This window comes from Antechinus flavipes, chromosome 5, assembly GCF_016432865.1.
Source record: "Antechinus flavipes isolate AdamAnt ecotype Samford, QLD, Australia chromosome 5, AdamAnt_v2, whole genome shotgun sequence".
Taxonomy (NCBI): Eukaryota; Metazoa; Chordata; class Mammalia; order Dasyuromorphia; family Dasyuridae; genus Antechinus; species Antechinus flavipes.
The window spans coordinates 36,304,926-36,331,294 of record NC_067402.1 but is presented as its reverse complement, the minus strand read 5'-3'; the positions used below and the strand labels follow the sequence as shown (position 1 = coordinate 36,331,294).

Sequence of the window (26,369 nt, the reverse complement as noted above, 5' to 3'; positions counted from 1 at the left end):
TATATATCTTCATTTCCCACATTTACTTGATTTTCCAGGTGTCCTTCCCTTCTCCTTCAGGATGCCCAAACCACTGAAGTTACTCCAAGGATCACCCACTTTAAGGGAAAATAAAAGGCCACATTTTAAGATCTAGGCAGAACACACCAGCCTCACCAGGACTCAGTTGCTATTACAATCTATTATTAGCCTGAAGAAAAGTCAAAGACACAGATATTTCTCCTGCTAAATATAGGAATTATGGCACCAAAGTAACTTAAATGATCATGCAAACTCCCTGCACTGGGAGCCTAGTATATCTTAGCTATGATACTATTATTCTTCCCTTAAAATTATACAGAGATTAAATATTTATTTTAGGTTCAATGTTAATATTTAATGTATATTTTCATATACATTATCTCTTCACAATTACCTTCTAAAGTGGACCCAATAGGTATTCCACTTAGAAAACAAATGGGTAAGCCTTTATTTATTAAGTGCCTGCTATGGGCACTAGGATATACTGGGGATAGAAATGCCCTGTACACAAGAAGCTTACCTTCTACTAGGAAGGTGCAATGTTTCCAGAAACACAAACACACATGTAATTATCTGAGGCTGGATTTGAACTCAGGTTTTCCTGACTTCAAATCAGGTGATCTACTCTAAATCACCTAATAGTGGGGCAGGGACGTGTGTATACATACATACATACACACACATGCCTTGTGTCCCTAGAACGCAGTACCTGGAACATCATTGTTGATGTCCAACTCTCCATGACCCTATTTGGGGTGTTCTTGACAAAGATATTGGAGTCATTGGCCATTTCCTTCTCCAGATCACTTCACAGATGGGGAAATTGAGGTAAACAGGTTACATGACTTGTCCAGGATCAAGCTGAAGTCAACTAACCTTTTTTCTTCCCTCCCTCCTACTCCTTCCCACTAGCTGTATGACCCTGGGCAAGTCATGTAACCAGTTTGCCTCAGTTTCCTCAACTGTAAAATGAGGATAACAGCAGCATCTATCTTCCAGGATTATTGTTAGGATCAAAGGAGATAACATTTGTGAAGCACTTAACCCAATTCCTGACATCAGTAAGCATTATGTAAATGTTGCCTATTGGTATTTCATTTGACCCTTCAAATGTATTTGAAAGGTAAATATATATAAATGTTAGCTATTGGTATCTCATCTGACCTTAAAAATATGTGGACACAAAGTAATGCTGAGCAAAACAAGTAGAACCAGGAATACATCGTACACGGGAACAGCAAGATTGTGCAATGATCAACTAGGACAGACTTGGTTCTTTTCTGCGGTTCAGTGATCCAAGGCAATCCCAATAAACTGTGGATAGAAAATGCCATCTGTATCCAGAGAGACTGAATGTCAATCAACATGTGTGTATATTCAACTTTTTTTTTCTTTTTTCTTTTTTTTTCCCTCTCTCACGCTTTTTTCCTTTTGTTCTGATTTTTTCTCTCCCAACATGATTCATAAAGAAATGCATATTTAAAAAATTAATGTACATGTATAAGCAGAGAAAAAAAAGTATCTGGAAGGTAAATATTTTTAAAATGTCAAAGCCTCGATGTATGAACTCCCTTTACCCACTCAACTTATAACAATTATTATAACTCAGTAGATAAATCTTTAAGAGAGTGACATGCCCGTGTCGACAGAGCTAACAAATGTCTAAGAGAGGAGATGAACCCAGTCATCGACTGATTTTAAAGAGAAGGGGAAGCGGGTTATTTATACCTTCTGAATCCAATTCTCCCTATGCAACAAGAGAACTGTTCGGTTCTGCAAACATATATTGTATCTAGGATATACTGCAACATATCCAACATATAAAGGACTGCTTGACATCTAGGGAAGGGGGTGGAGGGAGGGAGGGGGAAAAAATTGGAACAGAAACGAGTGCAAAGGATAATGTTGTAAAAAAAAAAAAATTACCCTGGCATGGATTCTGTCAATATAAAGTAATTATTAAATAAAAATTAAAAAAAATAAATAAATTTAAAAAAAATAAAATAAAGAGAAGGGGAAGGGGAGGCTCAGAAAGTGCCATATCCAGGTTTATACAATTATTAATGCCCTGACTGGAATGCCCCCGGATTCATTAAGATGTTTTTGTTGCGGCCCTTATGTCCAGGCCAACTTTGGGACCCCATTTGGGGTTGTGTCGACAAAGACCCTGGAGTGTTTTCCCATTTCCTTCTCCATCACAAAGTTATAAACCTCTAGATGTCAACGCTCTCCGCTCCAGTTTCAGATTCTTTTCTTTCGTCACAAACGCAGGAAAATAAGATACATTGGGCCAAAGGAAGACTCCTGATTGAGGTTTACTAATGGCTGTTTTCACGAAAAACAAATGCACTTAATTGCTATTAGTTTCCTATTTAAGAAGCATGTTGAAAACAATCCTCAGAGGGAGTCTTCTCAGTTGGCCAGTGGACAAAATCGGCTTTCCGGGTCCATTTGCCTGAGGAAAAAACTTCGAGGGGGGCTTAGGGGGCTGGGAAATGGGCTCGAGAAGTGAGTTTAGGGGCTGGGAAATGGTTAGCTGGAATCTCTTCGAAATCATAGGAGACAGACTAAGCGAGACCAAGAACAGCCTTTGTGTTTCTCCAGTAACAGCCCTAAAATAGCCAACTCCGAGTTTATAATTAAAATTTAGAGAGAGAGCAGATGACAAAAATTGAGAGACAAAGCCTGCTGCCTCCCCCACTCCCTGAAGCTGGGTCTCTGACAGTTATATAACCCAAGAGAGCTTTGTGTGGCTCAGAAAGCATCCTGACTGAAGTCTTTTCAGGCAAAATCATCAAGGAGAAGGATCTGGAAGCGAGGGTGGGGATAGTCTGAGAGGAGGGAAGAAGGAAAACATCAACTGCCCGAACCATTAAGCCCGTAAACAACAACACTATCTCAGTCCGGCTCTCCGGCCCTCGGCTCTGCCATCTTTCCAATCAAAGGAAGTTTTTTGTTAATAAATATGGTCAGGACCAAAAGGCGGCACCACATCCCCTTTATGTCCTGCCATTGGCCAAGACCACATCCCCGTTGTGTCCTGCCATTGGCCAAGACCACATCCCCGTTGTGTCCTGCCATTGGCCAAGGCCAAAGGCAGCATCACATCCCCCTTATGTACTGCCATTGGTGAAGACCACATCCCCGTTGTGTCCTGCCACTGGCCAAGACCCTATTCCCTGGTATCCTGCATTGGCCAAGATCAAAGAGTACCATATTCCCCCAAGTCCTATCATTGGCCAAGGCCAGAGGGCAGCACCATATCCCTTGTGCTTTGCCTCCCAAGGGGCACTGAAGGGGTCTGGGAGGCTTCCGCATGGCTTACATTTCCCCCCTTACATGCAGAAGACCCGCTGCCCACATTATGCATAATTGGTACCGGTCCAGATTCTCACAAAAGCCACACAGGAGTCCAAACCTAACCACCCATCTGATTCAACCAAATGGATAATCAAGTCCTTTCTTTGTTTTCTTTCCATTAAAAAAAGAGAAAGGGACTCAAGTTTGGGATTCAACATGTCTGGAAGGAGACAGAACTCAGAGCAGCAGAAAAACCCAAAGATTGGAAACTTAAGCTGGGTTAGAGACCAGGACCTGGAAAGAACCTTAGGGCTGGCTTTGCAAAGGATTGGAAGTCAGGGCTTCCTGGCTCAAGCTGATCAATTGACACTGGCCTCCTAGCTACTCCTTGCCCAAGACTCCGCCACCAACTGGCGCCATTTTCCCCGACATCCCCACGCCAAGAATGTTCTCCTTCCTCGTCTCTGCCTTCCGGCTTCCCGGAACCCCAGCTGAAATCCTACTTCCACGGAGCTTTTCCTATCATGAGAATAGAAGCATTGATCACCTCCCATTTTTCCTGTTTGTATCTTGTTCCTACCTCGTTGTTTTCAAGTTGACTCTCCCATTACACTGGGAGCTCCTTGAGGACAGGGGATATCTCTTACCTTTGTACCCCCGGCAATCAGTAACAGAGATAGGTAGTAGGTGCTTATTAAATGTTTGCTGACTTGACTGCAAGCATCCATTAGGTGCTTACTGTATGTAAGGCACTCTGCTAAGCCCTAGGGATACAAAGAGAAGCAGAAACAGTTTTTACAGGGTGGAGAAGTCCTCTCTACAGTGCACACCACACTGGACACGGAGTCCTAAAATACAGCCTTTTACTAGTGATGGGATCTTAATCATTCAGCCTCAACTATAATTCCCAAGGTGGTTGTAAAGATCAAATCGGATAATTGCCAAGTACTTAGCACACAAATAAATGCCTGTTGCCTTTTCATGAGAGAAGTCTCATGTACATATATAAATTTGTCTAAAAATTATAATGGACAGAGCACAGCTCAGAGTCAGAACATCTGGGCTGTAATCTCACTTCTGGGATGTGAACACTGGGCTCTCAGTTTTTTATCTCTAAGATGAGGGGATTGGGGTTACTGACCTGGGGAATCCCTCTCAACTAGTTCTAAATGTATAAATCTATGCTCCTAATTACAAAGCAATTTCTGGGATAGGAGAGGAGGAAACAAGGAAAGGTCCAGGAAGGTACTGGAGTGTCAGAGGCCACATTTGAATTCAGTCTTCCTGAATTCAAGGCCGAATGCTCTATCCACTGTGCCATCTAGCTGCCCCTAGGCAATTGGGGTTAAGTGACTTGCTCAGGATCACCCAACTAGTAAGTACTAAGTATCTGAGGCCATTTGAGCTGGTAAATGTTTAACCACCAACTTCCCTCTCCTTTCTCCCCCAAAAGTAACCACAAACATCAATATATTCTCCATCACTTTTTTAAACCCTGGCAATTAGGAAAACAATAACTCCAATTTGTAATATATGCCTATTTCCGAGGTGATAAATGCTCCCCACTGAAAATTTAACAATCAGCCAGTACAAGCGGATTCCAGTATTCCCTTGGCAAAGGTCTCTTGTAGAATATGGGGTTTAAACCAATTGTGAAGAAGGCTAGGAATTCTAAGAGGTGAAGGGTAGAAGAGGCTAAGTATTAGGGAAGAGCATTCGTGGTATGGTGAACAACTCCAGAGAAATTTGTCCCTAGAAATAAAATCCTGTTTATAGATACCAGAGGCAGCTAGATAGCACAGCCAGGCCTGAGTTCAAATCTGCCTCAGACACTTACTAGCTGTGTGACTCTGGGCAAACCACTTACTTTAGTTTGCCTCAGTTTCCTCATCTGTCAAATGAACTGGAAAAGGAAATGGCCATTATCCTTGCCAAGAACCCCCCTCCCGCAAAGGGGTCCCAAAGACTCCAACACTAATGCCAACAAACAAACAACAAACATTTCAGACACCAATGACTTAGAGTGTATTGTTTGGGGTTTTTTGTGATATTTACTTAAAGCTAAATAGTTTTTAAAAATGTCTTTAAATTTCTTTGTGGGTCTAAAAAGCCAACATTTGACACCGACCCGCCTGTAATTCAGAAGCTCCTTCCCAGCAAGGGCTGACGTCACTGCAGGCTAATTTGTGTGCCGTGATTAGAAATGGCATCCACACTGCCTGGTGGAGCTTTGCTCTGGACACGGCTGCAGCTGCTCTCCATATGGTACGGGGAGGGAGCCGCTGGACTCAGGCCTGCCCAGGAGTACAGACATGTCTCTGATCCACCCAGAAGAAAAGCATTTAGAGCGCCATGGCAGCTAACCAGCTTTGTTTTTTAAAAAATCAGCACCCCAGGGATCCCTGTCTGCCTCTATGAAGCTTCGCATTTTCAGATTTGAAAAGTATGTCACATCGGTGAGATGAATCAGGCTATGGGAGCCATTCATTCTGCCAAAGCATTTCCGAGGGATCACACATCCCACCTGTTCCAGCAGTCTGGGCTTCGGACGTTTTGTGAAAACATCCCTATTGTTCAGTCAGGAGAAAACCAGCTGGATAAGATGAGGCAAATTCCAGTCAGCCTGGAAAGTGGAAGGAAGAGAAGAAAGGGCAGAGAGGGGAGGAAGGGCAGAGAGGAAGGAAGGGCAGAGAGGAGGGAAGGGCAGAGAGGGGAGGAAGGGCAGAGAGGAAGGAAGGGCAGAGAGGAGGGAAGGGCAGAGAGGAGGGAAGGGCAGAGAGGGAGGAAGGGCCGAGAGGAAGGAAGGCCAGAGAGGAGGGAAGGGCAGAGAGGGAAGGAAGGGCAGAGAGGGAAGGTCTTGGCTCCTTCCCCCATATGTACCTGGGGAGAGAGTAACAGCCCTCCAAAGTGTCTGGGGACTTACTGATTACTTATTAAGCACCTTTTACATTCCAGGCACTCTGCTAAGTACTGAGAGTACAAAAATAAGCAGACAGTCCCTTCCCTGAAAGAGCTTACCATGTAATGAAAGAGAAACAAGTATATACAAATAAGCTACATAAAGGAAAACTAGAATTATTAATCAATAATTTATAATTAACATTAATATCATGAATTAAACCCCATCTCATCTATTACTCTTGTTTTTATTACATTAATCATTAGTTATAATTACTGATTAATTATATAATATTATATTATAATTATATAATAAGAGCACAAAATTCCAAGAGATAGTGGGGTTATTCTTTAAAGAGGCTTTTCTAGCCCCCGGATTTGCCTGAAAAGCCCTGGCTTAATGCAGAAAACACGAAGCCTTAGCTTGGGATTTAAGGTTCTCTTTAGTTTGGGTTCCACCTCCCTTTCCAATGTAAAGTCATAACTTCACCTTCAGACTGTATTCCAACAGGACCAGCCTGACTACTGCCCATCTCTAAGTGGTCTCCAAATCTGGACCATCCAAGCATCACTTCAGTGATACTTCTCCACTATCCTTGCCAAGAAAACCCCCCAAAGGGGTCCCAAAGATTCCAACACCAATGCCAACAATCAATACCACAAATTTCTGACATCGATGACTTAAGAGTGTCCTTCCTGAGCCTCCTAGAGCTCTTTTCCTCTAAAATGAGCTTATATTTTCTTAACAATATATTTGTTCTATACTTAACCCCACCAATGGAATATAAGCTCTCTGAAGGCAGAGGATATTTCATTTTGCTCTCCACCTAGCAGAGCGCCGGAGCAAAAGAAATGTTTAACAAGTATTTGATGAATCAGAACTCAGAGCAGGTGAATTTCAGCTTCCAATGCTGAGTTTGGATCAACCAGATGGAGATAACAACTCCAGGGGAGCACTGAGTTAGTCTCCAAAGGGCCAAGTTTGTACAAAACCCAAAGGGGGCAAACAAGGTAAAACACGGCCAGAAGGGCCCTTGCGAGCCCTGTTCTACCCAGGCAGGCCTGGCCATCAACATGCAACTTGTCCACTTATACCTTTGTCTCTCACATGCAATCTAATAGGGACGAGGCTGAAACTCAGCTCCTTCTGGCAGCCATTCCCAAGGCCCAAGGCCGATGATCTCATTGGTACAGCCCAGATTTTTCTAGGACAACTCCCATGCTAAGGCAAGATAGTGTCCTTTTACTAAGGCTTTGCCAAAGAAATGTCCTTTTGTGAAAGCATCTCCAATCCAGAGCCTCCCGCTCCCCTTCCTTGGACTCTAACTATAATTTTCCTTGAGGGATACGATGGAAAGAGCACTGGATTTGGAGCCAGGAAGGCTGGAATTTAAATCCTGCCTCAGACAATAATGACACAACTCACTTATCCTCGACAGGCTTTTATTTTCAACTCTGGGTTAGGGACATTGGAATGGAGAAATTCCAAGACCCCTTCCAAATCTATGATCTGATGGAAGAAATAGGAGAGGGGAGAAAGGGTTCCTCTGCTGCAATCCTGAGAATGGCAAGAAATCATGAGAAATCATGGCTGTAAAAGGGATCTTGGCAAAGGCAGAACAATCATAAATATCTATTAAGTGCTTCCTATTAGGGACACAATGCTAGGCACTGGGGGAGGAGGCAAGCTTAGATTAAGGAATGAGCCTTTCCCCCAAATGGCTTATATTGGCTTCCCGGTCATTTCCTCATCCAAATGCCCTGCCCGGAGGTGACTGGTGTTAAACATCCCTTCACTGCAAATACTTCCAAGCTCAGTATTAATTTTGCAAAGCTGTTCACAGAGATCCTTTTTAAAAATTCCTTCTTATTTGTGTTATCCATGGGTAAGGAAGAGGGGGGAAACTATTTTGGAAATGACAGTAAGACTTTTTAAAAGCAATAAATATTTTTAAATAATAGCATGGGATGAGGAAGCAAAGGAGATGGTAGATGAAATCTAGAATTTCCCCCAAAGGAATCAATGCAATTTTCAGTCCAATGTGCTTGATGAATTGACAGCTATATTATAACGTGGTCAGCAATAAATCTGTATATGTTAATTGTGAATTTTACTGGGAACATTCTACCCATATATACAATTTTTCAATTTAGAAGAAAGTTTCTAAGAAGAATGGCTGTCCTTGGAAAGTCAGCCTGCTTCTAGAAGAGGAGAGAGATGATAGAGTCTTCCTGGTGGCTCTGATGGAGGAACGTGAGCAGCACAGGCAGGTTCTTTCAGAGAAACATGGACAAGTTCTGTTCTGTTGAGAAACATGGAACTTGAAGAAGAGATGCTTGGACACCAAATGGATCTGAGGAGGGCGGTCTGCAGGAGAGCACCAGGCTTGCTAATAGATCAGTTATCACTTTTTCCAGCTTTTTAAAAAAGTTCTGCCTTCCTGACCAATTTATCTTTCTAAATTATTTTTGGTCCCTCCTCAAAGCACAAAAAACTCCCAAGCACTTTAAATAGTCTTCAAGGTGAGGAATGGGGAGTGCAGGAGCTCTATTTCGTGACTTCTGAGAGGCCCCGAGACTCTCCTTCCCCTTCCCCTTTTCTTACCCCCAAAGCAAAAGTGGAAGAGGAAGTGAGCAGGAGGGATGGAGTAGGGGTATTCGGCAGATCCTGAATTGAGACCTATAAAGTTTCATGTAGGAGGGAGACATTGAAAACTGGGATTTGGGGTTTTGGTGTCTCCTTCTGACAATTTCCTGGCAATACCACAGGTGTTTCCCAAGTCTTTAAGTGGCAGGGAATTGCTGACCAGTCCCCTTCACCAGTCCTAATGATGTTACCTGCAATCCTACCCCTCTGAAGGAAATCAGGGATTCTAAGGAGAGGAGCGACAGCATCCCAAGCAAGGTGATGGGTCCTGTGTGAGGAACAATTGGATGGCCATCATAACACAGTCCAAGAGGGATGGAAGGTGCCCTTGTGACTCCAGGACACTTTCACCTTTGGGCTCCATCTAACTTTTCACTCTCCTCAAATGAAGTCTCAGAAGCATGGACTGCATAGCTAGAAAGGGCCTTAAAGCTTAACTAGTTAAGTTCATTCATTTGAAAAAATTTTACTCATTTTTTTAAAACTTCATTCTAGACCCGATCTTTCTCATGCAGCAAGATAACTGTATAAATACATATACATATATTGGATTTAACATATACATTAACATATTTACCATGTATGGGGCTACCTGCCATCTAGAGGAGGAGGATGGGGGGAAGGAGGGGAAAAGTTGGAACAGAAGGTTTTGCAAGGGTCAAATGTTGAAAAATTATCCATGCATATGTCTTGTAAATAAAAAACTATAATTAAAAAATGTTACTCATTTGGAACTCATGTCCCCTGAATTTCAGTCAAGTGCTCTTGCCTCTCTCCTAGTTCTGAACAAAAAGGGCCCGTGGAGAAAAGAAAAACTTATGAAAAAGGAAAAAGCCATCAAAATGCTTCCCCTCCAAAATGAAACAAAGGCATTTTGAGGCTGAGAAGGGCTTTGGAGCTCAGTAAGATAACTGCCTGACATACAACTATACAATTTCACTTGTCTATTCCCAGACTTGACTCTAAATCATTCATTTATTCAACAAACATTTATTAAGTGTCTACCATGTTCTAAATAGTAGAGGTACAAAGAGAGGCAAAAGACAATCCCTGCCCTCAAAAAGCTTACAGTCTAATGGGATGTTCCATGAAAATCAATATATACAAAGCAAGCTATGTACAGAATAAAAGCGAATAGAATTAACAGAGGAAAGGCACTGGAACGAAGGAGCTTGGGGAAGGCTTCCTGGAGAAGGTGGAATTTTAGTTGGGATTATGGTTATCATGGCCCAGGTCAATATCTACATGACCTGCTCACTAAAGCAAATCACAGGCCAAATGAGGATGTGAATAGGTGATCCAACAGGAACCTGGCAGAGTCAGCAGGACAGAAGTGTATGGAACGAACAAAGGAAAACGCACTTATTAAGTGCGTACTAGGTACAAAGCCTGGCGTGCTGGAAATTCAAAGAGAGAAAAAAGCCCTGTTTTCAAGGAGTTCACATTCTTATGGAGGAGTATTTTTGGAGGCTTTCCATTTAAAAAAAATTAAAAAGAGTATTTTTGGTTCCAGGCAAGATAGAAGGGAGGATAGGGAGACAGGAATTTGCTTTCAGTTACTTTGTTTTTATTGCACGGGCCAGAAAAGCCATGGAATTTAACCACAATGTTAAAAATCTGTCTTAAGCCACCATAAATCAAGGAAAGGAAATCAGACTCCTGAAATCAGAGGCTTAACTATACATTAGGGATGTCTCCATTTGGGGCTCAAAATGAAACTCTATGAGGAAGGCAATAAAGAGATCCTTATTCCTACCAGTGATGAAGCTAGTCCTAGAGATGAACTCAGATCTTAACTTCCTCAAGTCCAATGTTCCCTCCCACCACGCCCCCAATGCCTCCTATCCTGGGAGCATTTTAAAAGATCCCAGATAAGTCAATGGTAAACTATAGCAATCACCCTAGAGATTCAACTTTATCCTATGTGAATACCAACCTACCCATTAAAGTAGGGTTTTGTGTTATTTTCCCTTATTATCAAAGATCTGGATGGGTCCTCGGAGGTCACCTAGTTTAATGTCCTCATTTTTCAGATGAGGAAACTGAGGCTGAGGGAAGTTAAATTCAAGTTTATGCTCTGCCTCCATAGTCAAGGCTCTTAATCAATCTGGATTCCATGCTTAGGATGGAGACCCCAAAATTAAATTGACCACATTCTGAGTGGTCTCTTTAAGTGAAATATTCTCTTTTATAAAAAAGCTAAATTTACCGTCAGAAAATTTAGGAACTCTCTTCTCTCTCAACTTCAAAAAGGGATGAACAAAAAAGTGAGTTGAAGGAGTTAAAGCCAATTGTTGTTCATTAAATGATGGATTTTTGCAGTCCCAAGAATCACAGTTAATTCAGAATATTCTTGGGAGAAAGAATGAGTTCAATGCCAGCTCTTCAGATTGAATCTCCATTTGCTTAAGTTTTTCCCAACTTGCTTGGCAAGACCATAGAGAAAAGGTGGTGCCATTAGGCAAGAAGTCACCACCAGGATTCCATTCCCAAATGGAGACTCCCCCAAACCAACTATTGGGCCAATGAGGCAAGGTTGCATTGTAGCTTACAGCCTGGACCTGAAGAGGACCTTCTCATTCCTCATATTCACGCCTGGGTTTGGGCTTTGACAAACAATCTTTCACTTTGTCGAAAGTTCAAGTTCCTACATAAAATTCAGGTTTTTCACAAGCTTGCGAAACAGGGTCAAGAGCATGACCCATGAGCCTTCCTTAGGGTCAGTTTTACTGCATCCAAACCGCTCACTCATGCTTTTACCAGATCTGTCTTTTTTAGCTCAGTGTCTTAGCTAATCAGAAATTCTTTCCTTCTGCCTGATGAGTTAATACTTAACCTGCCTGGTTAACTCTCAAGTGTAGCTATTTAGAAGGTCACTCCAGCAAAGGAGGAGGGAAAACTCACTGGGTCCCAGAAATTCAGACTGGGGGAGAAAAGGCAACATAGATTTGTGGGTAATGTAGGTTAAGGTGTGTCCAAATAAACATCCCTTCAATAATATATTGGACAAGTAGGAGTGGAACGAGGAACTTTTTGAGCACTTAGCTTAGTACCTGGGACACAGTAAATTCATAATAAATATTTGTTGATTGATTCAATTCCCTTGGGGCAAAAATAGTTGGTGAGGGGCAATAGCAGAGAGAACCAAGGTGGAGAAGGTGGGGGGGACACAGCGCTTAGAACCAGATAGGGAAAGGAGGCATCCATTTCCCCAGTCTGTCTTCTGCCAGCTCACAATCTCATTCGCTCATGCTCTCCCCCATCATCCTCTCCCACTCTGAAACCTCCTGCCAGTATGTCTCGGTCTCCCTAGACCTCAGTTTCCTTATCTATAAAATGACTGCCTCTAAGGATACTTCCTGCTCTACACTATGGGACTATAATCCCAGGAGCATTAATAGCACCCCAAGAAAGATGCTTCCTCTGTCCTGGACACGTTAGGTCAAAATGCAGCAATCACCCAAAAGGTCAAAGCTCCAGCTGAAAGATCCTACTTTTATCTCTGCTGACAAGCCTTGAAAGGAAAACCTTAAGTCAAGAGTGGCCTAGACCCTCAAACCAGCCATGTCATTATCTCAATATCTGCCGGAAAATGAGATAGGAAACATTTTTGTGCTCCGACACGTGGCCAAATGAGGAGGAATCGGTCTTGTCTTTTTCAATCTGGCCACAAAATATGTTGTGGGAACAGAGTAAGGAGAGGAGGAACAAATGAACACATCCAGGATTCATTATCACGTGGAGGTCTGGTCCGGTTAACCAGTCAACTGAAGCAAGAATCTATAATGAATCTATTTGTTGAGGGCTGTGATATAAACAGTGGATGGTCACTGTCTCTCTCGGGGCCATATCTTTCCATCTGTCTGTTTCTCTGTTGAAACAAATATTAATATCTCTTAAATAAGCCAAATACCACAAAAAAAACTTTTAAAAATTTTTCTTCCTTTAAGGAAATGAAAGTGACTTCTGCAAGTCATGCAGATTTGTCTTTACAAATTACACAAAAGCTCCTTCGTTAAGAATACATACATTACATAAAGCAATATTGCCTTTAGAACCGGAGGCATTTATCTGGCCATGGGTATATTAAGTAACTTCTCACCGAGGAGGATTTCAGCTAAAACGAGCTGGGATTCAGGCCAAAGGGATGAGTGGGTTCGATAACATTTAATTCATTAAACCCAAGCATACAAACCACAACATTAAAGCGTCTAAGATAAATGCTCATTGAGAAATTTAAACCACTCAATATTCAGAGGGAGCTGGCCAGGGATCTCTCCTCTTCTTAACTCAGAAGAAATAGTGGAAAGGAAAGTTGGGAAAACATGCTTCCTGGTGGGTCAATGGCAGGAAGCTTGGCGAGCTCAGTCTCTTCGGGAATTCAAGATTTGGAAGTTATTTGAGAAATGTTCCTTCCACACCCAAATCAAAATCCCTTTGTTTCTCTGCGACTCAGTTTCCTCATCTGTCAAATAAGGGGAAATAGGGAGTTGGTCTAACTGGCCTCCCAGTTTCCTTCTATTTTTGAATCCATAAGGAAGAAAACAGAATAAACATTCATATAGCACCTACTATGTGCTAACAACTTTTTTTTTCTTTAATAAACATAATTTCATTTGATTCTTGCAACAACCCTGGGAAGTAGATTCTTTATTATTCTCATTTTACAGATGAAGAAACTCAGGCAAACAGTTAATGATCTGCCAGCTAGTGTGTGGGGCTGGATTTGAATCCAGTTCTTCCCTAGCCCAAACCCCGCACTCTATCCACAGAACTTCCCAGCTACCTCTATCTCCCATATACACTAGATTTGGAGTCACGGGACTTGGGTTCAAATGGCTCGAGTCATTTAATATCTCTGAACCTTATTATCCATGTCTGGAAAACAAGAGGGTTGGTTGGACAAAACGGCCTCTAAGTCCCTTCCAGGCATAATTATATAATCTATGGGAGCTATGTTTTTTCTTTTATTATGAAATTAACAAAGACATTTCTATTGCAAATGGAACCAGGAGTTTCTTTTATGTAGCATAGTTGTTTAAATTTATGTAAAATTTAACAAGGTAGCAACAAAATTGCTTCCCCTTCTATCTCCATCTTGATTATTACTATTTGTACAAATTACAACAGATCGGCCTCAAGGATCCCACGTGATAAGCATAAGCCTTCTCCAACCTTGAAGCACAGAAGAAATGAAAGTTAATTCTATCTCCCTGCCAGTCGTCTGACTCCAGCCTGGATTTGCTAAAGCAAGATCTAGGAGGTTGGGGGAGGGAGAGAGTGGGAGGAAGGAAGGGAAAGAGGGAATGAAACAAAAAGGGGAAGGAGGGAGGGAGAGAGGGAAAGAGACAAAAGGGGAAAGAGGGAAGAAGGGAGGGAGAGAGGAAGGTAGGTTAGCTGCGCAAATTTCTAAACTCCTACTGAAATATCTCCAAGCATTTTGTCAACAACCACACTGTCCATAACTAGCCTTAGATGTAGGTGAGCCTCAGTTAACAGTTTGTGTCCAATAATGAACCTATTCCCAGTGGTCCAGGTGGATGGCCTTGCTGCCATGAGATCCAACTGAGGTTGAAAAGCATAAATATGTAACATATCCAGTCAGCACGGTTAGGAGACCTTCTCAGCATGAGCGATAGCCATTCCCCTACTACAGGTGGAAGAGGTCAATAAGAAAGCAGACCCTGTTTTTTTAATCAACTTATAAAACATAACTTTTTGGAACATTTCCAATTTTATTAATGGCAATTTATAATACAAAGAGAATAATAGGAGAATATGACAATTTTTATTTCCTCTAGGATCTAGACTCCAACTCAGTTCTAGAACCACTAAATTTTTTTCTGTATTTCCTCAGATACAATTTATTATTATCTGCAAAAAAAAAAGAAAAAGACACTTAGACCCATACTTCTCATCATTCGACAACTCTCTATTCTTCTGAATTTGTTCTTTGCCTTCATTCAATTCTCACAGCCCTCAGGATTTTCTTAGGTCATCATTCTTCCTCTGCCCATTTCCCTGCCAATTAAAGTTTCCCCAACCCTTCTTAATTCTAGTGCCTTCTCTCTTATTTCTCATTTTTGTAGTACGTAGTTTATTTGTACACATTTATCTGCTTGTTGTCTCCCTCATTGGATGGTAAGCTCCTTGACTAACTTTTACCTCTTTTTAAAAAAAAAAATCTCCAATGTTTTACAGAGTGCCTAGCACTTAATAGTAGGTACTTCATAAATCAGAGGCACATAGTGGGCACTTAATAAATGTTTACTAACTCACAAGAGGGGCTCCACTCCTGAGAGGCAGCCGCCTCTCTGCGGAGCCCAATTATAAGATGGCAGCTATATGTCATTTGTTGTAATAGAAGCCATGTGACTGATGGGTCTCTGGACACATTCCAGCCAATCTTGGAGAAGGGCTAGCCTCAAGGCCAGCCTTCGGCAAAATGTCCTTAGAAGAGCCCCCAATACTTAGCAAGCCCCTGTCATCCATAACCTCATGTTCTCCCAGAGCAATCAAACAGTGAGCACAGCAGCAGCCTGCTGAGAACCAGAAGATCTGGCCCTTTGAAAAAACCAGACTCTCAGATAAGGTGAGATCATACTACATAGTCCATATTTCTGTATCACTTGATAGTTTGAAAGTATTTCCCTTTTCCATATGAGTCCTGGGAGATAGGTAGCAGTGCCTGATGTACAGTAGGTGCTTAATAAATGCTTACTGACCCACCAATTGCCCAGTATTTTGCCCGGTTTATAGATAAGGAAGATGGTTTCCTGACTAGTAATTGGTAGAGCTGGGTCTTAATTTGGGTGTTTTGGATCCATGGACAGGACTTTTTCATTCTGCTAATCCTAGATCCGTCTACCAGTGGTTTATTTTAAGGCCCACAAATATTGCCATCTGCCTTTCATAAGGCGCTGAGGCTTCTGGGCTGCCCTGACAGCCCCCATCCACCCTCCCATGCTACAGAAATGCTGGCACTGAAGGGGAAGAGCCCACTCTGCCCTGAGTCCTGGGCCCTGATGTACAGAGCAAGGAAAACCACATGATCCCAACTCATTCTTCGTCCGGATGTCACGGATTACTGACAACTCAGTTCCCGTCTCCCCCATAAATATTCCAACTGCTCCTCTTAATATTCCAACTGCTCCTCTTAAGACCCAACCCCAAATCACCCACCCAAAGAAGACAAGATTTAGGCCCCCAGGTGAGAACCATAGTGGGGCTCGTGTGTACGGAACTCCTTCTCCAGATGGGTTCAAAGAGAGCATCCCAGCCATATTCACAATTCACTGCTCCGTGAGAGCGAGAGTGAGAGCTATTTCATTGCTTCACCCCAAAAGTCTAGAAGGGACCTTAGTAACCTTGTACTCAAGCAATCAGTGAGTCAGTCAACAAGCAGCAACAAACATTAAGCTCCGACTAAGTGGTGAGCACTTTGCCAAGCAGTGGGAACACAACGATGGGCAAAAGTGTGGTCCCTGTAAGAAGGAGAGGGGAGAGGATGGGGAAAGGCTTCCTGGGGAAGGAAAAGGTTGAGCTAACTTTGGAAGGAAGCCTGGAGGCCCCAAGCAAGGATTCTGATCACACGGAACAGTCAGGGCAAAGGCATACAGCTGGGAAACAGTGCTACATTCAAGGAACAAGAGGAAGGCTGATCGGAATCATCAGATCAGAGTGTGCAGAAAGGGTGGAAGGGCAAAAAAATGGAGGAAGAGGGTCATAGTCTGTATCAAAGGCAGAAGGATCCGATACTGCTGGACAGGCCCGAGTTCAAATTCTGCCTCAGACTCTTTCAGTCTCTAAACCAAGGGACTTACTTAACCTCTCCCGCTCCCTCATCTCTGAAATAATAGTAGCACCTGTCTCTGGAGGCTGTAAGCCCCTGTCTTTTGCCTTTTTTTGTATCCCTACCACTTAGCCCTGTGCCTAATTGCTCCCTGATTGACCGAAATGAAATCGTTTATAGAAGGTGCTTTGCAAACCTTAAGGTGCTACATAAATGCTAGTTATTAGTATTATTATTACAAATTGCATGAACATGGTAAAGGTCAGCGTGGGCCAAACCAGCTACAAGTCCAGATCATCTTCAAGCCAGTAGGCTCCATACCAGAATAAAAAGGCTCACCTGTCTACAACACATGCTCTCCAACCTGCCCTTCCCCCAGGAGGCACAGCCAGCTGCTGATTGCTCAGGACTAAACAAGCCAGTTTGTGGCTTACATGGGTCTCTGCCTCCTCCTTCTCCCTTGGTCTAACTGACTTCTAGCTGAGCCACTGACCTGAGATAACTCCTCTACAAGTGCACAAGGCAGAGGAAACTCAATCCAACCTGCACGGCTGCAGATACATAGTTTCTACATAGTTTCCGTTCCCCTTTAATACAAATATGTAAAAACCAGCTTTCCAAGGTATTAAAAAAATAAATTTTTAAAAATTAAGCAAATAATTCATTTTACCTTATTCCATATACCCATAATTCATTCTTGTTAAGTGACTATGGGTTGATCACGCACAAATATTTTGTTGTTGTTTTCTAAATTTGGACTTTTAGTTTCATTGTGGAATTTGTGATTGTCATTGCTGTATTTTGCTACAGATTCTCAACTCATCTATACCTTATAGGAAAAAAAAACTTACCTAGGGCACTGATGCATTAAATAATTTAGGATTTTAGGAGCATAGGTTTAAAGCTGAAAAGAGCCTTTTGCTCTGATCCTCCCCCCCCCCTTTTTTTTTTTACAGATAATGAGCTGAGATGCAAATATAAGGTGACTTGCCCATAGTGGCAGGGCCAGGACTTCAAGCCCAGTCTCTTATGTCACTCCATCTTTGTAGTATATAAAGGACTGACCTCAAAGCCAGAAAAACCTGAGTTTGAGTAATTCCTATAACACACACGTTGGCAGCAAAACCTTTGGGCGAGTCACAACTAGTCAAACTGGAAGCCTTTCTCCAAGACTGCAAATTGCCAAGAAGGGACCCACCTGTATTGGGAGAGTTTTCTCACTAGGGGAGTTTCCTCCACTAGTGAAATCTCACTGTGCTCGCTCTATACCAACACGTCCTTCTGCCCCACTCAACATTTGCATTTCCACCAAAAATCTACACTCAGGGACATGGATCCTCTTTGTTAAAAGGCTAATTCTTTCTTTACTATATTGACTCATTCATTCAACAAAGCATGGCTCACAGGATTCGGAACTAGAAGGAAGCTCAGAGACCCAACTAATCCAACTCATTCATTTTATGGATGAGCAAATGGAAGTGACTCTTCTCAAGAGTCGGAATTGGACATTAAAGTCAGATTCTATGGATCCAAACCCAAGCTCTTTCCACTATACCCAGGGACGATGACTTCCTCCATACTCAAAGATGGCAGAGACCTGGTTCTTGGAGGCCCCTTCAGATAATATCCGAATAATTGCCACATGGATCTTTAGAATTTAGGACTAAGTCAAAGAGAGACAGAAGAGTTAAGAGGGGTCAAAGTGAGGGAAGGAAAGTAGGAGACTAAGTGGAAGCCGTCTGCAGGATAAGCTTAGATTATCAGGACATTTTATATTTTGAAAGAGGATTTTGGAGAACTAATTGCTAGACCTAGGTTTAGACACTAGGCCGGAGTCATCATGCTACAAACCTAGGTAACCACCGGAATCGGCAACAGAATACCTCTTCCTGACCTAGTTTATCACTTGGCAATCTCCGAGGCTCATTTACCTACAGACATTACTAATTTATGTTCACAACTGTCTTATGAAGAAAGAAGGGCAGATGTGACTTAAATCATTTCACTTTCTATGAACCACAGTTTCTTCATCTGTAAAATATGATTCCAGGATCCTATGTTAGCCTTATTTTTCAAGTGAGGAAACTGAGGTTTAGATTAAGGGAGCTGTCCAAGGTCACAGAAGTAGTCAATGGTAGAACTAGAACTCAGGACTTTTGATATTTGACTATATCTTGCTACTTCCTCAATACAATAACAGGCAGAACCAAGAGAACATTGTACACAGTAATAGCAAGATTGTTCAATGAAAATCTGGGAATGACTTGACTATTCTCAGCAATACAATGATCCAAGACAATCCCAGAGGACTAATGATGAAGGGTACTATCTGCCTCCAAAGAAAGAACTGATATTAACTAAATACAGACTTTTGCATCTTCTTGCACAAAATGATTACTATGGAAATATTGTACATAATTGCACATGTATAACCTATATCTAATTGTTTATTGTCTCAGGGTGGGAACAAGAGAGAAAGAGAGAGGGAGGGAGGGGGAAGAGGGAAGGAAAGAGTGAGTTTAGAACTCAAAACTGATGAATTCTGAGTACAAATTAAAGAATACTTTTTTTCCACTTTTGTTATTTTTCCTGTTTTTTCTTTTGCAACACAGCTAATGTTTTGTAAGAATTCATATGAATAGCTGAGATCATATAACTTGCTTTGTCAGTGGGGGGAGGGGCTGAAGGAACAGAATTTGGAACTCAAAAAAATTTTTTAATGAATGTCAAAAATAAATTGGTAAATTCTAAAAAAAGAATATTCAATTCAATCATTTATTTCATACATGAGGAAACTAAGGCTCAGATAGGTTAAAGATATTTGCTCAATGGTACACAGCTTTAGGTAAAATGAGATCTTCTGTAAGCTGCATCTTCTGACTCTTTAATATAAGTAAATTCAATGATTCTTTGAGAAAGCATTTTGTAAACTGATGAACACTATATAATTTATATGTGATAATGCATATTATTATGAATGTAAATATTATAATATTACAAATATAAATATTCTTCTGCACACTTTGATTTCCTACCAGTTGACATCAGAATACTAGTGACAAATGGTACAAAAAATTATCACCAAATACTCTAATGTATATCAAGAGATAAAATCCAAAGCAGAAAGGGAGAAGACAGAAAAAGTAAATTAAGTATTCTCTCTTATTGTCCATACTTTCTTCCTAGAGGAGTGATGGACTGTGGATACACAACGTGACACATGCCATCAAATAGTCACTGTATCAAATAGTTTTGTTCTACCACTTTTCTGTTTCTTTGTGTTGACCTCAGAGTCAGAAAAAAAAAACTGCATTCAAATTTTATCTCTGATGTATACAAGATGTCATTTAACCACTGGACAAATCATTTAACCAAAAATCACCAGGCAACTATGTAAAGGCTGTCAGCTACAAAAGATTAACAATCTGAATTAGTAGAGGTGTTCTCACCTGGCAATTCCCGCAATAATGAACTCACAGGTCCAGACTTCCTCTTCTTTCCCCCCACCCCCGAAAAATGGAAAAGATTAAAGGGGAAAGACTATGATGTAAAAAACCAGAAAGTGAGTAAAAAAAGAGTCCAAGGATACCAACATAGCTAAAGTCTTTCTGACAGAATATATGCTGTCCCTTAGCATCAAAAAACTAGCTGCTCCATTCTTTGGGGTCACCTCCAGAGGCTTCAGATTAGATAATTCCAAATGTCCCTTGCATCTCTGAATCCATGAACCTATGATCTCACACTGCCCCAAGTGTTTTTGCTTACAAAGTCTATTAGTCACTCTTGGCTATGACACCCATTAAAACAGCCAGACAGCAACAGCCCCACCCTTCACTCACAACATGATCGTTTATTTGGCGTTCCTCACTCCTCATTCTCCCTTCCTGAAGACAATCAAAGAACAAGAGAACACCTGTTCTGGGGGCTATGGGAGGCTGGAAGCATCCTGGCCACAGCTGCCCCTCATCGAGGCTTAGTTAAGTACATCCAAAGTGAACCTTGAAAAAAAAGCTTAGACAAGCTCATTAACAGGCTAAATTGTACTTTAGTCTCACAAATCAAGAAAAGATTCACAATCACCAAAAATTCTCTTCAGGGAGAAGCCAAAGCATTCCCTTATCCAATCCAATTCCCAGCATTCCACTTACTCCTAGGTAGGGTTTGAGTTTTCATTGCTACTTCACTTTATACATAAATGTCTCCTCAAAAAGGACAGAAAAAATAGTAGTGGTACAAGCCAAAGAAAGAGACTGCAATTCTGGCTCAGCCTCTTAATCCTCTGGACAACTTTTCAAAACCTCAGTTTACTCATCTGTAAATTGAAAGGATCAGTCTAGACTATCTGCAGGGTTCCTTCCTGAGGGGTCACAAATTTAGAGATGGAGGCCAGATAGTTCAGCCACCTCCCTTCCTAATTAAGGAAGTCTGTATTCCTAATTAAATACAGGCTAAAAACCTTATCTAAGATCACAGAGTCATCAGGGGGTAGGATTTGAATTCAGTTCCAGTGCTCTCTTTCTAAATCAGAAGATCTTAACCTCAAACTGTTAGAAGGTCTGTTATCTTGGGGGATAAGGAGAATTACATCTTTATTTCCATACACACAATTTCTTTTGTAATCTCTACACATTTCATTTTTTGTACTTAAAACCATAATTCTGAGGATTCCACAGACTTCACCAGACAAACTATAGTGAAAGCCCCAGATCTCTGAGCCTGTATTTCTCTCATTCTTTCCTAATTTGCATGACCAGAATGATATTAACTCATCTGAGCCCAAGCAACACAAGCCCAAGTTCAGCTACAAGTTACATCTGTATTGGCTAATTCCAAGTTCATATCTGTTATTCAGTCCTGACTCATTATGTCCCCACATTTGGGGTATCTTAGCAAAGATACTGAAGTGGTTTGCCATTTCCTTCTCCAGCTCATTTTACAGATGAGGAAACTGAGGCAGACAGGGTTACATGACTTGAAGCTTAGTGAGTGTCTGAGGCTGGATTTGAATTCTACTAGGCCTCCAAGCTGCCTAGATCTGGGGCACAGAAACAGAAGCTGGCAGGGTATTTCCCCAAATTATTCTGTCAACATTCACATCATATTTACAAATGTGCCAATCTCGGACAAAGAGAAAACCCAGAGATTTTCTTCTTTTAATTTACATTTGACTTCAAGACTGAACTTAAAAGTTTGAAATGCCTTGGAAATCATCTAATGTCTTCTTTCCCCCCCCATTTTACAGATGAGAAAACTGATACCCAAAGAGAAGTCATTTTCTCAGTCACAAAAGCTAGTTAATCTAACTATTTTTTTCTGTTAAAGCCTTGCTGAGAGATACTGGATCACTTTATAGGATTTAGACTATTCCTCTCAAGAGCAGCATTTGAATTCTGCCACAAACAAAAAAAAAGATTGTTTAAATTTTCCAAAAGATTAAAAAATCCAACCATTACCTAAAAAGAACCAGGGACCAACTGGTAGCCATGGAGAAAATAAACCTGTTAACTATTTAGTTTAAAATGCTTGTGGTATTTAGCTTGACATTTGGCACACAGTAGACATTTAATAAATACTTTTTGACTTGCCGAAATGTAAATCAAACTTGCCCTTTAGAGTTTTTCCCAGCCAAGACCTCGCCTTGCTAAACAGCTCTCTGTACCATTTAAAAGACTACATGTCACACACATGCAAAGGAAAAGGCTGTAATTTGCTAATTCTGCCCTTTCTTTCCACAGCCAGACTGAATAAACATGAAATAGTGCGCCAAGAATACAAAAAAAAAAAAAAAAAATGTAATGGCCACCCTGAAATATATGGGAAAGCCTCAAAGCTCATTACTCTCAGTTCAATCATTTAAGACAAATTTATCAATCACCCATATGGGTGAGACTGAGGATACAGAGGTAGGTCAGTGGATAAGTATTTATTGACCTGTTGTGTATCATTGTTGAAAAGACTAATAATGGTATGATCTCTTATTCTCAAAGAGTCCTATGTCTCTCATGCAGGGGGTTAATTAATCTGGGTGAGAGGGGACTTCCTGGACCCCACGAGCTCCTGGATTATTCTGCCTAGATCCATCAAGCTTACCAAGTACACTTAATCTATATGATGCAATGCAGACCTTTGAGACTGGGTCTAAGTCAGCTCTAGTAATGATAATTGGGGTATGAAGGAGGAAGCAGGCTCAGTTTATTTCAGGTGGCTATTTGGCAAGCTCCCAAGGAGGGAACCCCAACAATCATCACAAGACCATTAAAATCAAACAACAACCCCCCTCCAAAAAAAAAAAAGACCTTGGTGGAAAATTTCACAGACAGAGGAAGGAGGACACAGAAATCCCTACCTCAAGCTCAGTTTCCCGCCTGTTAATGTCATCTGTGGACTGATTTAGCTTCTCCAGTTCTCCCTGGGGAAAGAAAGAAAACAGTTTAAAGTTGGGGCTTCCTAATCAAAGTGGGGTTTGAATCTGGGTAGAGGGAAACCATTACACTTCTACCATTTCTAACTGGAAGTTAGCATTTCCTTCAATAATTTAAAAACATGCTTCGGAGAAAGGGATCATTAGGCGTCACCTGTCTGTCCAAAGGGAACATGGCTCAAAAAAGGTTAACACCTTGATTTAAAGATTATAGGAGTTTTTGGTTTGTTTTTCAAAGTAAACATAATATGTTACCTGGAAGCAGACAGAAAGAGAACAAAATAGAAGCAAAAGGGAGAATTATGAATCCTGACAGCCATCCCAAAGAAAACAGATCAGACTCTGATTGGAATGTTAACTCGAAACAGAAACATGGATGAACTTTCTCATGTTTTAAAAAGGGGTCCCTGCTTAAGGGGAAAAAATGTGAAGTGTGTGTGTGAAAGAAAGAGAGAGAAAGAGACAGAGAAAAAGAAAGAGACAGAGAAAAAGAAAGACAGAGACAGAGAGAGAGAGAGAGAGAGAGAGAGAGAGAGAGAGAGAGAGAGAGAGAGAGAGAGAGAGAGAGAGAGAGAGAGATTGTCTTTTTAACAAAGAATTGTCTTTTTTAACAAAAGGAAGCCTAGACTTCCAAAAAAAAGGTTAAGCACCTACCCAGCTCATAAAACCCTAAGCTCTAAAGCAAAGGCCTGACTTCTGACAATAGCTCAGAAGGCGCTGAAGGCTTTTTCCCCCCTTGTTTGTTAATGAATAGATGTAAATAATAATAATAATAATAATAATTCTGTCATCTAGGTGATCTGTTTAGCTGTTTCAAAAATGGCTAACTTTTATTATGACCCTGCCCTTCCATTGATAATTGGGGTTTGTATGAGAGAGTTAAAGTTGTACGATCTGTACTCTGGAAACAAAGAACCTTGCTCTGAAAAACCTAAGGGAGTGGGGGAGAGCCTCGTTATCAAGGGGTCTAAATTGAATATTTTCATTCAGAAGCATCATTCTCGATTTCCCATCTGACCTTATCTCGCTAATCGGTTCCAACAATTCATTCAAACCCCATCCACAAAGTTAAATGCTCTTTTAATTGATTTGTGAACTGAAAAACCAATTAGGGTTCAGAACAATTGCATAAGAGCTTTTAAGCAATAGAAAAATGACCCTGGGGTGGAAGGAGAGGCAAGATCTTGGGGAAAAAATAATTTCTTAGGTTGTGTGTATGTGTTGGGAGCGACCGGGGAGGGGGAAAGAAAGGGAATTCCCAAACCTCCGTCTTTGCCTGAATTCTGACCTTACAGGGTTTTTAAACTTGTTTTTTTGAGTCAGCCCCTTTCCCCTCCAATATTCTAGCTTAAATCTTCCTTGTTCCTGCTCCCTTCGCTGACTACTGCCCCGGTGATAATAAGGAAAAAACAGGCTTTGCTGCAAGGACTCGGGCCAAGGGGCCGGACTGCAGCGGGAGCCCCACCAAAGTGACAATGAAAGCACGTTGGCTGACAATGAATTAGAGGAAAGGGAAGAGATTTCTCTGGAGATGCTGGGGGACTCCCGCCACCTGCGGCCGGGGGCACCTGCAGACTCAGCTGCGAAAAGCAGGGGTCCTGCGCACACCGTGTCTCGGGGGAGCTCTGATGCCCACGAGAGCGGGGGAATACCCTAATCACCGGACAGGTCCCGTCTCGGTGCACGAGGAAGGTGAGGAGATTTTGCAATTTCGTAGCCAGACCTAGAAACCAAGAGCTACTAGTGACTGACCCAAGAGGTAGAGAGGGAGGAATTCAAGCTCCGGGAGCCTCCCACTCGCCCCCCCCACCCCCGCTTTTGTCCTTTGTTGTCCGTCTCCCTCCGAACCGCTAGTCATTCCCACCCCCAAATGCAGCCGGAGCCCACGAGCAGCGCGCGTGGGTGCGGCAGGCGAAGTGGGGGGCTGGGGGTGCGCACCGAAGAAGGGGTGTCCGGACCCCTCCCATCTCTCCACAACCAGCCTGATCATCCCAAACACCAGCCCCGCCCCCAAATTAAGTCGCCCCCTCCCCAGCCTGCAGTCTACTGGGGCGTACCGCACCCACTCAGGGAGGGAGTGGTTCGGGGTGGGGGTTTCAGTTCGGTCTGAAGGGGGAATGGACTAACCCGGACAGCTTGGAATGGGGGTGGGGCGCTGCAGTCCCAGCCCCGCAGCCCGCAGAAACACTGCCGAGAAGGCTCTGCGCCCCCTCCCCCCCAATCTCGTACCTGGATACGAGGGTCCACCTCCTCTTCCTCCTCCTCCTCCTCTTCCTCCTGTTCCATCATCTCGGGTTCCATCTCTTCCTCGTCCTCGTTCTCCGTGGGTGGCGGCGGCGACTGGGGGACATCGCCCACCCGGTCCTCCGGCCGGCCCCGCTTCAGTGCCGTGTCCATGCGGGCAGTTTAGGGTGCAGCGCGGCCCCGGAGCCTTGGGCAGCTGTGGGCTCCTCCGGAGCGGCTGTGGTGCCAACCCTGCCCGTCCGGCCGCGCCCCCGCGCCCTGGACCTCTGCGCAGACCCGAGACCCCCGGCGGCGGAGAGGAACGCAGGCGGCGGGGTGTCCGGCGGCGGGATGTCCAGCCTGCCCCGGGCGGACTCGTCTTCCCCTCGGGCCGGGCCGGGCCGCTGCCGCTGCCGCTGCCGCTGGAAGGGGGAGGAGGAAACGCGGGCGCCCGCCCCTTCTGCTGATGCTGTCAGCGCAGCATCTCTGCCTCCTCCCTCGCGGCTCCCTCCTCCTGGGCAGCCCTGCCTCCTCCCACTGCCCGGCCCCCCCTCTCCGGACCCAAAGCCCCGGACCCCCGCCCGGCTAGGCCGGACCCAGTGGCCGCCCGCCGCGGAACGCTGACCGTCCCGGGCGGGGCTCCGGAGGCTAATGAGGGAACTGGGGGCCGTAATTGAGCTTTAATTGTTAATTCTGTATCGACAATTCCTCTGGCGGTCACCGCCGGGTAATGAGGCCATTAGCAAAGCCTCGGATGGGGCAGAGGCCAGATTCTCTAGGTTCTTCTCTAGGTAACTAGAGAGATAGTTATTAATATAGCGATACTTAGAAATACATGGTCACTATATAACTATGTATATAATTACATACACGATACAAATAACGATATCCTTATAAATATTATAGTCTCTAAATAACAATAACCTTAGAAATAAATTATATAGAAATAACTATGTAACTATATTCTGTATAAAAATAACTATAGTTACATACTACACATAACCATAACTATGTACATAGTTATAAATAGATACTGTAAATATAGTTATAGCTGTACGCTATATTAA

General features: G+C 42.6%; 1 protein-coding gene across 2 annotated transcripts in view; it reads right to left on the bottom strand.

Annotated features, from left to right (window-relative positions):
* The window catches only part of SH3BP5 (SH3 domain binding protein 5), a 77,304-nt gene extending 51,570 nt beyond the window's left edge, over nt 1–25,734 (bottom strand). Inside the window, exons 1-2 of one of the 2 annotated variants that reach the window (XM_051961491.1) lie at nt 25,309–25,734; nt 23,005–23,067 (exon numbers count right to left, since the gene is read on the bottom strand). In XM_051961491.1, coding sequence (XP_051817451.1) covers nt 23,005–23,067; nt 25,309–25,476 — 231 coding nt within the window. In that variant the 5' untranslated portion in view covers nt 25,477–25,734. The remainder of the gene's footprint in view (nt 1–23,004; nt 23,068–25,308) is intronic. The other variant, XM_051961490.1, reaches the window with a different exon arrangement.
* Between the last annotated feature and the right edge of the window lie 635 nt (nt 25,735–26,369).